Source organism: Prionailurus viverrinus, chromosome D4, assembly GCF_022837055.1.
Source record: "Prionailurus viverrinus isolate Anna chromosome D4, UM_Priviv_1.0, whole genome shotgun sequence".
In the NCBI taxonomy this organism is placed as follows: Eukaryota; Metazoa; Chordata; class Mammalia; order Carnivora; family Felidae; genus Prionailurus; species Prionailurus viverrinus.
Genome location: NC_062573.1, coordinates 79,737,037 through 79,750,873, shown reverse-complemented (window position 1 = coordinate 79,750,873; position 13,837 = coordinate 79,737,037). Strand labels below are relative to the sequence as shown.

The window sequence follows — 13,837 nt, the reverse complement described above, 5'->3', positions numbered from 1 at the left end:
AGAAGAAGTAAGCAAAGGTGTCCCAGATGAAGGCAAAGTTCAAAAGCAGAATGCGGTAAGGACACAGAAGCACCCAGCCTTCTGTGCCACTGAAAAGATGAAGGAAATGTTTGTAGAGTCAGAATGTTCTGGAAATGTACTTTTTTATTATTATTGCTAGTAATAACTTGGTAGGAAGATAGATGTACATGTACGTTGGAAATGATCTCCCCGTCACCCCCACTTTTCGTCAGTGTTGTAATGGTGTTTCATGGTCTTGGATTTTGATGTGCCCCCAACAGTTGTTTATTGTATTCCTTCATTTTTCTGATACAGATTCTTTAAACTTAAAAAGACACATTTCTTGGTGGATAATACACTTGATTGTAAGATAGCTGCACTATTATACTGCTCACATTAGTTAACAGAAAGCAACTAGAATGTTTGGTTTATGTGCGAACATCGTCTAAGGATAGGAAAGGAAATTAGTCCAAGTTATAAGATTAGCAAACAGAAAGCATGAGAAAATATTTATTCTATGAGTTAATTTATTTTTTTAAATTTTATTTTCTTAGAGTAGGAGCAGGGGAGAAGGGCAGAGGAAGAGAGAGAGAGAGAGAAAGAGAGAGAGAGAGAAGATCCCAAGTAGGCTCTGCACAGTCAGTGCAGAGCCCGACATGGGGCTTGATATCACGACCCTGGGATCATGACCTGATCTGAAATCAAGAGTTGGACACTCAACCGACTGGGTGTTCCTCACTTCTATGAATGATTTTAAAAATTAGAATTAAAACAATGCTTATATTAGATACACTAATTCCTAAGTCAATATTTTTGAACGAATATATTTTTGAATATATCTAAAACTACCAATTAATATCTAATAAATGAGAAAATGAAAAGAATGGTAATACCCACCAAGATGAGAATGTGGTAAAATACGCCAGTAAGGGTAGTGTGTTTTTTATTTGATTGCTTGTATTCTCTGATTGTTAAAAATAAGTAGTCACATGGAAAATTCAAACAAGGCAGAACCCTATAAAGGGAAAAATAAAAATGACCCCACATCTCTCCACGCAGAGGAAACCCGGGATGACGTTTTGGTGTGTACCTTTTTAAACAGCTTTCTGTGAAGGTAAACACTTTAAATTGCTGTAATAACATTATATGTACTGTTTTGCAACCTGCCACGAAGGCATCATGTTCGATTTAACCAACTATGTACATGGTGGACTCCTCTTCTCTGCATTTTCTTATGAGTAAACAACTCTAAGATGAACGTCCTTGAATATACATCCATCCGCACTTGATCAGGTACATCCTGGATGAAATGATTATGAGCAGAATGTCCAGCAAAGAAGACACTGACTTTAAACTTTGAACCCCGTGGGCAGAATACACCCCAGAAATAGGGAAGTTTACGTGCAAACTTATATAGTAACTGCTGTTCACCGTATTTGTATATGCTTTCCAGTATTTGGCGTTGTTAATATATATTTTAAAAATTTTGACATTGAGGCATAAAAATTTAGATCTCATTCTTTTATTACACATTTCTTTGAGTCTCCCTGAAATTCATTACTCATATTCCTTTTGCTTTTTGCATTTTTCTAGCTGTCAGTTGCCTACTGATCCCTCTTACTAATCAATAAGGATGTTCCTTCTTATTTTTTTGAGTTAATTGTATCATGAGGATATTAAATCTTTTCTGGGCATGCTGAAAATATTTTCCGAGCTGATAATTACTTTTCAATTTTGTTTAAAGCATTAATTTTGTTTTTTTTGTTTGATTTTTGGTTTTTTTTGTGGGGCACCTGGGTGGCTCAGTCAGTTAAGCTTCTGACTTCAGCTCAGGTCATGATCTTGTGGTTTGTGAGTTCGAGCCCTGTGTCGGGATCTCTCCTGACAGCTCAGAGCCTGGAGTCTACTTCACATTCTGTCTCTCTCTCTCTCTCTCTCTCTCTCTCTCTCTCTCTCTCTCTGCCCCTCCCCCACTCACACTCTGTCCCTCTCTCTCAAAAAGAAACATTTAAAAAAAACTTTATAAAACTTTTTTTTGCAAAGGTAGATTACAAAAATTAAGCAGTTATGAGTACTTCCTGGATTTTTTGGCATACTTAAAAAAGATCTGCTCCGCCCATATTTAAACAGAGGATAGGAGAGGATGAAGAAAAGGGGATATATGGGCAGGCATTTTGCAACGTCTGAAAGTAGGAAAAAACAGCAATATCAAATCATAATGGAACACACAAACAACAGCAAAACAAACAAAAATTCTGACCGTATCTAGTTCAGGAGAATTGAACCAGATAAATTTTGACGCTTTTATTCTATTCTGAGAGGCATGTAATCAATATGTGGAGAAATGCTTTCACTGCTTCGAAAGGTATTAAGTACGAGGTACTGTGCCGGGTTTTGATTCAGAGGAAGAAAAGATCATGATTCTAAAAAATAAAGTCACTCCTGCCTGCAAAGAGCTCCCAGCTCCCAGGCTGTAATAGTTGTGTGTGTGCAAGGTCCTGGAGAAGGCCAGCATCTTTATTTTCGCTCATCCTACTTCAAAACCATAAGAAAACAATTGGTAAATGCAGAAAATCTTAACTTCTTGGGAAAAAGCCACATTTCTTGTGATTTAAAGAAAACGTATTATATATACAAGAGCCCCAGACTCCCTCTTCTGCATCTACTAGTGGCTGCGTTCTTGTGAGGAGACATCGACGCCTTTGAGACACTGACTGGGCTGTAACAGTTAAACCTGTAATCATGCTTTATGCCAGGAAAATGTTTTCAAAACATCTGCGCTGTTTAACCAGCCGAGATGTTTTGTGCGAAATATATGTGAATGCTTCCGTCAGGAGGTAATCGTTCAGTTGAAGCAACGGCTGAAAATATTTGAAGATATTTAGTCATCTTAACTCTGTGTGTGTGTGTGTGTGTGTGTGTGTGTGTGTGTGTGTGTGTTGAATGGGTGTGCATGAATGTGCCACATACTCACGTAACAGTAGAATTTTATATGTAATTATGTTTTTAAGTCAAAGCACTTACTACATTTGATCTTGTAAGGGAAAATGTAAGACATTAAGGATGGGAACGAAGATCTTTATAATGAGCAATGACATTAAATCACATCACGTAAAATTCCTTTTCATGGGATTTGGGAAATTATTTTACCTTTATTATTCAGTCGTCACACAAAGCTCGTGGAATAAGCTCAGTGTTTTCATTTTACATAGTGAAAAAAAAATGTGACTCAGTGCAATTAGGTGCTTGGAGTCCCTAGGTGAGTAAATCTCAGAGATAAGAACAGAACCCAAGTTGATTACTATTGTCCCCACCCTACAACTGCCCCAACGCCAAGACCTGTTTAACTTGTAAAAGAAGGAATAGCAGGTCACTTCCCAGTTACCTATGTATGAAGCTAACGAGAGCCTGGCTGCTCACCACGGCCCCGCTTGCACAAACTAAGCTCCCTGTTGACTGAGCCTGCCTTGCACAATGTGGGAGGAGCAACAGTGGGCTTTGGAGTCAAATTTAATCTTGGGTCTTAATTCTGGTTCTGCCACTTTCTAGCTATGCATATTTGGACCTAAAGTCTCTGCCTTGTCTTTGTGCCAAGACGCTGGCGGTGACAATGCTTACAGTGAAGATTATGTGAGATCTCTGGCACATAGGAGGTGAATCACCCACCTCAAGAGTCACCCACAGGGGGCGCCGGGGTGGCTCCGTCCATTAAGCAGCAACTCTTGATTTCCGCTCGGCTCATGATCTCATGGTTCGTGAGTTGGAGCCCACATCAGGCTCTGTGCTGACGGCGTGGAGCCTGCTTGAGATTCTCTCTCTCTCTCTCTCTCTCTCTCTCTCTCTCTCTCTCTCCCCCCCCCTCTCTCCCTCTGCCTCTCCCTCCCCGTCTCCCTCCCCCTCTCCCTCTCTCTCTCTGCCTTCTCCCCCCTGTCTCTCAAATAAATAAATTTAAAAAAAAAAAAAAGAATCACCCACAGGGACATTCCCTGACTTTCCTGGAATGCCATCAAGGGATACAAAATGATTTGGGGAGTACAAGGTTTATAGGGAATGGGGCCGTGGACATAAGTCAAGAGTTTTGAGCTCTGTGCTAACCCACCTGCAAAAAATTGGTATGGGGCCATAGTTAAATTCGTCTTTTATCTCCAACCCTCATATCCTCTTACATCTCAAGAGGCATTCTATTAAGTAGAAAGAAATGGAGAGCCTTGAGAACACGAGAGAAATAGAGGAATGGCGTTGCGGAACCTTTTTACAATGCTCAAAATGGGTATTCCTAATCCTTTCTTTTTTTTTCACCCTTTGTAGCTGATGGCGTCTGTGTCTTTAAATGCTTACTCAACAGAGACACGGAATGTTGCCGCGTGGGGAAGGAATCCGTCTTGATCACTCTGGGATACAGCAGTGCTCTGTTGAAGTTTGAATCTCACGCGGGTAAGTTTTGCGCCTGTCCTGGCTCCCTGGCTTTTCTGAGGCCGAGTCTCCTGATGGGGTGACTTTGCTGTTACTGATTGGCTGGCTCTGGCGGTGTGTTTCCTGATGTGAGCTGTCATCAACCGAGACCCAGCTTTGAAACCGGTGCTTACCTGACACCGGGGCTAGAGAACAACCAGCCTTTTCGTCGACCATGAGAATGCTGTTATTCTTGGCCCCCCTTTTGGTCCTCCTCCATCCAGAGCTGCGGGAGAGGCCAGGAAGGATTGTCCCGGTCGTTGTCACTTACTGTTGCTGCTTCTTGAAGAGGAGGTTGTTTGCAGAAATGTGGCGTTTCAAGTGGCGTGCCGTTCAGAATGATTCGACCTTGTTTTTGTCTTTGAATCATCAGCTGAACATTTTTAGACTCCGGACGACAAATGAACAGCGGCAGGGAGGTAGAGTATAACCAGAAGTGTTTTAAGAAGGGATGGAAAGGCCCTCTGGAAGATTGTGAATCTGGTCAAGGAAATGAAGGCTATTAGTGCCTCAGGTCTCCCTTAGGTGGTCGATGGTCATTTTTTTAGCTTGGATATAAATTGATCCTTGGTGTTAATCCAGACAGTGTAAACCATTAGGTTTGGTAAATAGTCTCCTCTGGTTAGCTAAAATATCCTAAGCTGTTTCATAACTACTTGGGATAAAGAAGTTAACCTGGTTTCTTGTTTTGAAATTCCACCCATGCAGGAGTCAGCCAGAGTGAGGAACATATCACGTGTCTGTCCGTCTCTCCATTCTCTGTTCATCCATCTGTCCATCTTATTTTTATGATGCATTTCAGAGGACATGATAATTACCAGCACATCTAAGCCCCTCTGGTTTTCAAGGCCACATGTTACGGGGATTCATCTTCCCAGTGTAGGTCCCTGTGTCTGGGGTGCCTGGTGTGATAATCTGTTTCTTTCCCCTCTCTGTGCCCACATTATCCCTCCCTCCCACAGACAGTCCCGTGGGTCAGTTTGGTTCCCGACCGCGTCTCCACCTTTCCTACCCTCTTCAGTGTGGCCTCTTCTCTACATTTAGCTGTGGAGACTCTGTTCTGCCAGTCTTCGGGTCATTTTCTGGGTTAGTCACCCTGATGTGGGTGTTATCTAGGTGTATCCATGGGACAAGTTAAGCCCAGGATTCTCTTACTCCGCCACCCTCCCTGGAAGTCTCTAATTAATTTTCAATATTAATCTTGGATACCACAACCTTTTATAGTCACTTACTAGTTCTAGTAGTTCTCTTTTAGATTCCTTAGAATTTCCTATGTTAAAAAAACAACTGTCGTGCTCGCTTCGGCAGCGCTTATACTAAAATTGGAACGATACAGAGAAGATTCGCATGGCCCCTGTGCAAGGATGACACGCAAATTTGCGAAGCGTTCCATATTTTTAAGGGGCACTAAGGAATCTACCCCTGAAATGGATGTAAATTTAAAAAAATTAAAAATAAAATTAAAAAAAAACGAAAACAAAAACAAAACTGTCATCTGCAAATAGAGATGACTTTCCCTGTTTTCTGATCTTTATGCCTTTTATGTTTTTTTCTTGACTTTTTGAAATTCTTGTGACTTCCAGTACAATGTTGAATAGATCTGGGAAAGCAGTTGTCCTTGACATTCTCCTGATTGTAAGGAAAGTCCACTTGTCACCATTAAGTATAATGTGTGTGGTCTATCTTTTGTGGGTGCCAATGATCACATCGGGGAAGTTTACTTCTTTCCCTAGGTTGTTGGAAATTTTTATTATAATTAGGCATTAGATTTTGTTAAGTATTTTTCTGGATCTGTTGAGACTATCATATTGTATAAATGTAGTGAATTACCGGGAATGAAATAGTTTGCATAGAACTGGTATTAATTCTTCATTAAATTTTTGATAGGATTCACCTGCAAAGTGACTGGGGCTTAAGGTTTTAGCAATAGATTGATTTAGTAGATATAGGACACTTCAGATTTTTTCCTCGTGTCGATTTGATGTTTTATATTCTTGCGTGGAATTACTGCATTTCATCTAAGATGTCAGATTAAAATTTCTTCATAGTTTACTTGTTATCCTCGTTTTTTATCATTGTTTTTAAAGTTTATTTATGTATTTTGAGAGACAGAGACAGCATGAGTGGGAGAGGGGCAGAGAGAAAGGGAGAAAGAGAGAATCCCAAGCAGGTTCTGTGTTGCCATTATAAAGCCGGCTGTGGGGCTCGAACCCACGAAGACATGAGGTCAAGACCTGAGCTGAAACCAAGAGTCAGACACTTAACCGAGAAGCCACCTAGGCGCCCCTCCACGTTATCCTCTTACTTCATAATATTTATTATAATTTCTTTTTTCCTGATAATTGGTTATTAATGTCTGATCTTTCTTTTTTTTGATCAGCATTGCTAGAGGTTTATCAATTTTATAAGTCTTTTCAATAAATCAGCTATGGGTTGCATTTTTTTTCTCTTTTGCTTACCTCTTTTCTATTTCATCGATTTCTCTTTATAATTTTCTTTGTTTTTTTTATTCCGTGATTTTGCTCTGCCCTTGTGTTTTAACTTCTTACAGTGAAGCTTTAAGTCGGTATTTTGTCCTTTTATTCTTTTCTAGTATAATTTCCTGAAGTCGTTAACCTTCCACTAATTCTGGCTTTCCTGATATATAACCAGACTTCCCTATGTTGCATCTTCATTGTCATCCTGTTCAAATACATTCTGATTTCTCTTCTGATTACTTCTTTGGTCTCTGAGATATTGAGAATTCTTTTAATTTTCAGGTACTTAGAAGTTGTGCAGATCTCTTTCTGTCATGGAAGCTGGACATTCTAAGTGTTGTGCTATTGAGTGTCTGGATTCTGCTGACTTCCTTTACGGAGTATTAAGGTTTGTTCGCTCAGATGGATTAGCTAATTTTAGGTCAGCTTGATTCTTCTGAGACTTGCTTTTTAGCTTTGCCTTGGCCGGCTTAGGGAAGTCTTTATTCTAGGTCTAGTTTCAACAGGCTCCTAAGGTGTGTCTGATCCTTGGTTTCTGCTGTTACGTCTTAATTGTTCAGCAAGGTCTCTCCACTCTGGCTGGAACTAGAAACTCTCCCCACCCTGTGTTATCTCTGGGAATTGTTCAGCTTAGAGCTCTCTCATAGTTATTCTTGGCCCACTGTGGTTTTGACCATCTTCTGGGCATCAACCCTACACATATTTTATTTAAGATTTATTCAGCTAGAAACTCAAGGGGAGCCCTATGCAAATATTTTTAGTTTTTTCTTCATATAGAAAGAGCTTGCTTTCGAGTAATCGGCCTTAGAAATTCCAGCAGCTTCAGCCTTTCTGAATACCAATGTCTGTATCTTCCACTCAGCAAGATCTCTCCGTCCTGGTTTGCTTTCCAGACCATGTGCTGCAGTGTGGATAATGTCTCTAGACGGAAAACCAGGCTAATTGTAGCAGTGTCCTCATTGGTTTCCCTTCTGGATCACAATTTTGCATTGCCTGTCTGTTCTCTGCTGTCTGACGGCACTGTTTCATATATTTTCCTTGTTTCATGTAGTTTTCTTGTTTCAGTGGAAGGAAAAGGATGGTACCAGTTAATCTGTCATGATTATGAGAGGAGTGTTCCCTGTTTCTTTCAAAAGAAAGAAATTCACACACTCAGAACGCTTCACATTTCCCGGGCAGTAGTCATGGGTATTCATGAAAAGCCAGAAGCAATCAACATTTTCATTACTTTAGCACACATCCTAGCTCATTTGTGCAATTACCGTACAACCCACAAATCAGAGCCTTCTGTCCTGCAAGCCAAGAGAAATGAGTTTCAACTCACAAAATATTTGCAAACGTTTCCTTCCCTTCAGTGGTAGATCTGCCTTTTTGACTTCGATGTATCTGTGACGTATGCCAGTGACATATTTCTATGATCTTCCCGAATCTTCCTATGATCTTCAAGGGTACTTTCAAAAGATTGGCCATAGACACAAAGAGTTACAATTACAGACCCTATTACAAAGCCATTTGTTTCTGCCACGAATGGTGAAGGGTGAAATTTTATCTGACTTGCAAGCTAATAAGTTAGTTTGCCACTGTTTCATGAGTGCTGACAGAAGGCACAAGACTTCTGGCTCAGAGGTAAGGAGTTAATGACTCCGAGAAAGAGCAGTAGACAGAATGTCAGCATACTGTTAGTTTTCTGAGCCCCGATACCCAGAGGCAGGTGCAGAGGATCCAGTGGGTGTCTGACCATGCAATGGTAGGCATTACAGGAGAGGAACAGCAAGCTTGGAGAACCCGCTGTTTTATAGCAAGCAGTAAGCAAGCTAACCTCTTTGCTCCAGAGGAAGATATTATTTCATACCTGAAGGTTGATTGTTGCGTACACAACCCTGAGAAACAGCGCAGGCAAAGAGTAGTCAAGGCCTTGAACTCTTGGCATACTAAGTAAGACAGGAGTCCCAGAAAGAGGCCTGCAGAGGAACTACTCCCAACGCTTTTTCTCTGTGAGGAGGAGGGAGATTTTCTCATTTATAAACACTCAGAGAATGACAGTCTTGGAAATTTCACTCATAGGTCACATTGAGTTGAACAAACGCATATGTGAACAACCTTTGCAGCAAATACAGGCACAGACAAGGCACTTTAGAATGACTCTTATAGCTGAAAGAAAATATCAATAGTGAAGGACATCCTACAGGGCACCTCTCTTCACAATTCTATTGAGACAGGCCCCTGGTCTTGGTAAACTAAACACCTGATGTAGAGAAGCAGATGCTTCTGTCATTCAAGGTAGCCCCCAAAGTGTAGACCAACAGCACCAAATGAAAATGAACACCAACCTCTAGGCACTTCTCATTTGTTAGAGGGGACCAGACATCCATGAGGTAGAAATAATTCATATAGGCTTTGGGCAGAAATAAAAGCAGATATCCAGACAGCAAGAGACGAAAAATAATTTAGAAACAGACTAAGTCAGTACAAAATCACTACGTTAGTACAGTTAGACTCACCCTAGAAGCCAGAGAACATGGGGCTGGACCTGCTCGGCTTATAAAGTGCACGGTTCAAGCAATGCAGCTTGGAAGGTCTGGTGGATAAGTCTGTGTGAGCATCTCAGTGAGACCTCCGTGTTAAAAGTCAAACAAAGAAGCCAAACTTAATAAACATTTTTCGAGGACCGAGCGGAGTTATATCTGCAATAATAAAACATATGTGAGGGGGTCTGGCTTTCCCAACAGCTGGCTCCCAGATGAAGAGAGAAGGCTATGTTTGTGGGTCAAATAGAACATTCTGCGGTTCTAGCTGGATTACACTTGAGTTGGGTGTTTTTTTGTTTTTGTTTTAAGGTATTTTTTGTGTTTTGTTTGTGTTTGTGTTTTTGTTTTTGTTGGGTTTTTTTGACCGTAGCTTTTAGAAACTCTTTATTTTCTGTCAAGCTTATTTCCATTTTCTGGCTGAGCAGCCTAAGACCACTCAGTGGTCCTTGCAGCCGCTCAGCAGCCTGAGCAGTGGACGCTGTGGTCCGGTCCTCCGTGGCAGGCCAAGCGCCCACGTCTTGAGCAGACACTTGGATGGGCGTTGCCCTCAGTTGTTTTTGTTTTTTTGTTTTTTACTTTTTAAAAAAATGTTTATTTTTGATAGAGAGAGGGAGGGAGAAAGAGTGGGGGGAGGGCAGAGAAAGAGGGAGGCAGAGGATCTGAAGCGGGCTCTGTGCTGACAGCAGCAAGGAGCCCGATGTGGGGCTCGAACCCATGAAGCATGAGATCATGACCTAAGCTGCTCAGATGCTGAACTGACTGAGCCACGCAGGCCCCGTGAAAAGCTGTCAGTTTTAATAAAGGCAAGTAATTCCTACGTTCGATAATGAGAATCAGGATGTGGCTTATCTCAGGATGCAAATGTTTTAGAATGTTTGTCAGAGTTCACGACTTTCAGGAAGGCAAGGCTTTAAGCAATGGAAAATTTTTCTGTCCTATATAATGGGACATAATGAGGCTAAGGGCACAATGTCATTTTTACTTTTTACACCATACTCGTTTGACCTGTCACGTAAGACACCGTCTACTTGAGGGAAGATTAAACAGATCATCTTAGTGATGAGGAAACTGAGATTCAGAGAAGATCAGTCACTTTCTCAAGGTAATATGACTAATAATTAACCGACCACGGATTGGAATCCCTAGCTTCCTGACTCCAAAGCCCACACACTCTTCCCCATGCTCTTGCACATCCTCCCCGATGACACCTGGGTAGTTTTAAGAAAGAAAGAAGCCAGGGAAACAATGAAAAGAGCTTGTGCCACAAGAAAAACACAAGGAAAGCCTTTCGTCCAATGTCTTCACACTTGGAACACTTAATCCTCGAGGAAACATACTCGTAAAGCCCACATGGAGTGCGCGTTTCTACGGTATCCGTGTTTCGTGAGGGTACTGTTCAGAGTCGGTACAAAAGTCTGAGCAGACCTGGGGATTTGATGTTTCAGGAACTCTCAAAATTGAGGCTGCCTTTCATTTTCCGGACAAAACCTTTTCTTTAATTCTTTATGTTGTGGCGGGGTAGAAATTTTGAGATGCCAATAGAAAAGGTCTCAGGGTTCCTGGGTGGCTCAGTGGGTTAAGCGTCCCTCCTGGGCTCAGGTCATGATCTCGCGGTTCATGGGTTTGAGTCCAGCGATGGGCTCTGTGTTGACAGCTCGGAGCCTGGAGCCTGCTTCAGATTCTGGGTCTCCCTCTCTCTCTCTTGCCCCTCCCTCACTTGCACTCTCTCCCTTTCTCTCTCTCTCAAAAGTAATTAAAAATATTTTTAAAAATTAAAGAAGAAACGGTCCTAAGAAATTGGGATGAATTTTACTCCCTAGGATATCCAATGACCAAATATTTTCTATCCACCACCTGTACTGCTTCCCGGCTTCTTCGTGAAAGAAAGTATCTTAAAGAGCCTAGATAGTGATGAGGCCAATAATGGGAGTCGGCTGCCCTGATCCTACACGAAGCCCTCTGTACATGATTTCTAGTCACTTACCAGATAAAGTGGGGGGTGGGGGGTGGGGAGAATCACCTGACCTTTTTCATTACATTCTCTGAGACAGGGATTTGGGGCTCAGTAATGAAATCCAGGTTCAATTTGCTTTTGCCTGATATAGAATACAAACGATCAAGGTTCTCCTTAATCTGTTTACATCCATCACAAAAGCAAGAGGAACATTTCTAAGTAAGGAGCCCATAAGTGGGACCAACTCTGATACAAATTTTTCATCAGTTCAGTGCGTCACTTACATTTCAGGAATGAGCATAATGGCCTTGACCGCCCCCCCGCCCCCGCCTTGCTTTAGAACACTGGCCCTAATCTCTCAGTCTCCCTGGTTCTCCAAGAAGGAAAAAATAATTGCTACCAGGAGTTTCAGACTGGACTTGAGAATTTTCCCACGGACGCCTCCTAACCCCTTTGCATTCTGTGGTTTATGTGTCTCTTGAGTGCTCTCCGTGAATCCCTGAACCACACCGATTGCAAATGCAGGTGTTTACGGATTGATGGGCTTCCTCGGTTTAATCTAATAATAGTTTTCAAAATCAGTGAAAGTCCCCGGAGGAGTTAGTTGCCTGTCTGATTTTCCTGGCCTGGGAGACTCACGGTAAGAACGGCCGTCTCCTCACTCTGGGTCTGTCAGTGCACGTTAGGAAGCGAAAGACCGGAGTCCCCAGCTGTAGGAAGTGGTGGCAAGGGAGGGCCAAGCTGGCTGTCACCCAGAGGGTCCCAGATGGCCCGGGTCCCTGCCGGCAGGGGGGTCTTGATTGTCATTTGTCAGCCTAGGTGTTGACAGTGAGCTGTCGGCTGGTGTCACTGCCCATCAGACACAATTGCTGAATTTTTCAGATGCGCTCGGCTTCTCCGGAGTGAGAGAATGTGGCATTTGAAATGTGAGGCTGCTATTTTAGATTTAGAAGTGAGTCAACAGCTGCCAATTATCTGTAACTTGGGTAAGAGAGAAAAATCCAACTTTATTGGGGAGTTGACCTGTATTGATAATTAGGTGGCATCTCTGGGAAAGAAAGGATCAAATATTCAAATATGTCTGCGCGAGGAATGTTTTTGCCCTTTTTCTCCTTCTTCAGAACTGTGACTCCGTGATCTCCAAGGCTGATTTTGTCACATGTCCCATGACCTCCGGGAATCTCAGAGACCACTGTGAAATCCAGTACATTTAAATTCACCGCGTTTTAGAAGCAGTGGAGATAGTTAGTGACAGATGCCAACGGAGAAAAAATGTTTAATTAAATGGACTTGGGGTAAATTCTGTGAAGCAGTAGTCTCTGCTAGTGGATTTGCACTAGGCGTGTGCAAGGTTGACATCCCGTTCAGTCACTTATGCATCTGGCAAATATTTATTGAGAGTCTCTTCCGTGCCAAGCACACATTTATGTGCTGAAGACAGAGTGCCGAATAAATAGAAGTCCTTACAATGATATAGCTGACATTTATCTCAATGTTTATTTGTTTTTGAGAGAGAGACAGAGCACGAGTTGGGGGAGGGACAGAGAGAGAGGGAGACACAGAATCTGTCAGCGGAGAGCCCGATGCGGGGCTCGAACTCACCAACTGCGAGATCATGACCCGAGCCGAAGTCAGACGCTCACCCAGGCGCCCCGTGGCTGACACTTGAAGAGAAGGGCACAGACAGTAAATAAATGAAGAGTTATAGTGAAGTTGTGTGTGATAAAGGCTGAAAAGAAAAGTAAACCAGGGAAAGAGGCAGAGGAAGACGGGGGACTAAGCATGTGTACCGTTTGTAGGTAATTTGGGGGGGAAGCCTCATGGAGAAGTGGCATTTGAGTAGAGGCCTGCCATGCAGGACGGGGAGCCTTGTGTGGATCTGGACAAGGCAGGGGGTGGGCGGTGTCCAGACTGGGGAGTAGAATTACATTGACCGTGAGGCAGGGTGTGTCTGAAGAAAGGCACTAAGAACGGGGGGGGTGGGGGGTGGCTAGATGAAACAAGGGAGAAGGAGAGGGGTGAGGTCAGAGAACAGAGGCCAGATCAGGTGAGATGTTGGAGGCATGGTGGGGATCCTGGTTTCATCCCAAGCGAGATTGAGAGCGTCCGGAGGCCTTGAAGCAGAGGCCCAGCTTTGTTGTGAGCATTATGCCATTTTTATGCCCATTTGCCAAGCGTGTATTCATACTTCCGTTCATTGTGATTCTCACAGCAGCCCTGTGAGGCCGGCATGTTATCACTCTTGGTTTCCATTTTTAAGCAAAGACACCGAGGCTCACAGACAGGAAGGAAGGCGCCCAAGTGACAAAAAGAAATGCAAGGCCTGTGGACCCAGCTTCTAAGCTGCCCTTTTCATTTTTCACTGGTTGACGCTGAACCTAGAAAACTCGTACCTTGAGTTGGGATGCTAACGACAGACACGGCAA

At 42.7% G+C, this 13,837-nt stretch overlaps 1 protein-coding gene and 1 non-coding gene across 6 annotated transcripts in view; both read left to right on the top strand.

Annotated features, from left to right (window-relative positions):
• LOC125150854 (histone-arginine methyltransferase CARM1-like) overlaps nt 1–13,837 on the top strand; it is a 245,965-nt gene that overhangs the window by 90,326 nt on the left and 141,802 nt on the right. For all 5 annotated transcript variants that reach the window (XR_007146512.1, XR_007146511.1, XM_047831277.1 and 2 more), the window contains exon 2: nt 4,309–4,434. Coding sequence is in view for 3 of the 5 variants with exons in the window: in XM_047831277.1 (XP_047687233.1) it covers nt 4,309–4,434 (126 nt within the window). In the remaining 2 variants the exon portion in view is untranslated. The remainder of the gene's footprint in view (nt 1–4,308; nt 4,435–13,837) is intronic.
• On the top strand, nt 5,745–5,851 carry LOC125151078 (U6 spliceosomal RNA). The gene has a single exon (XR_007146625.1). It is a non-coding gene; the product is annotated as a U6 spliceosomal RNA (small nuclear RNA).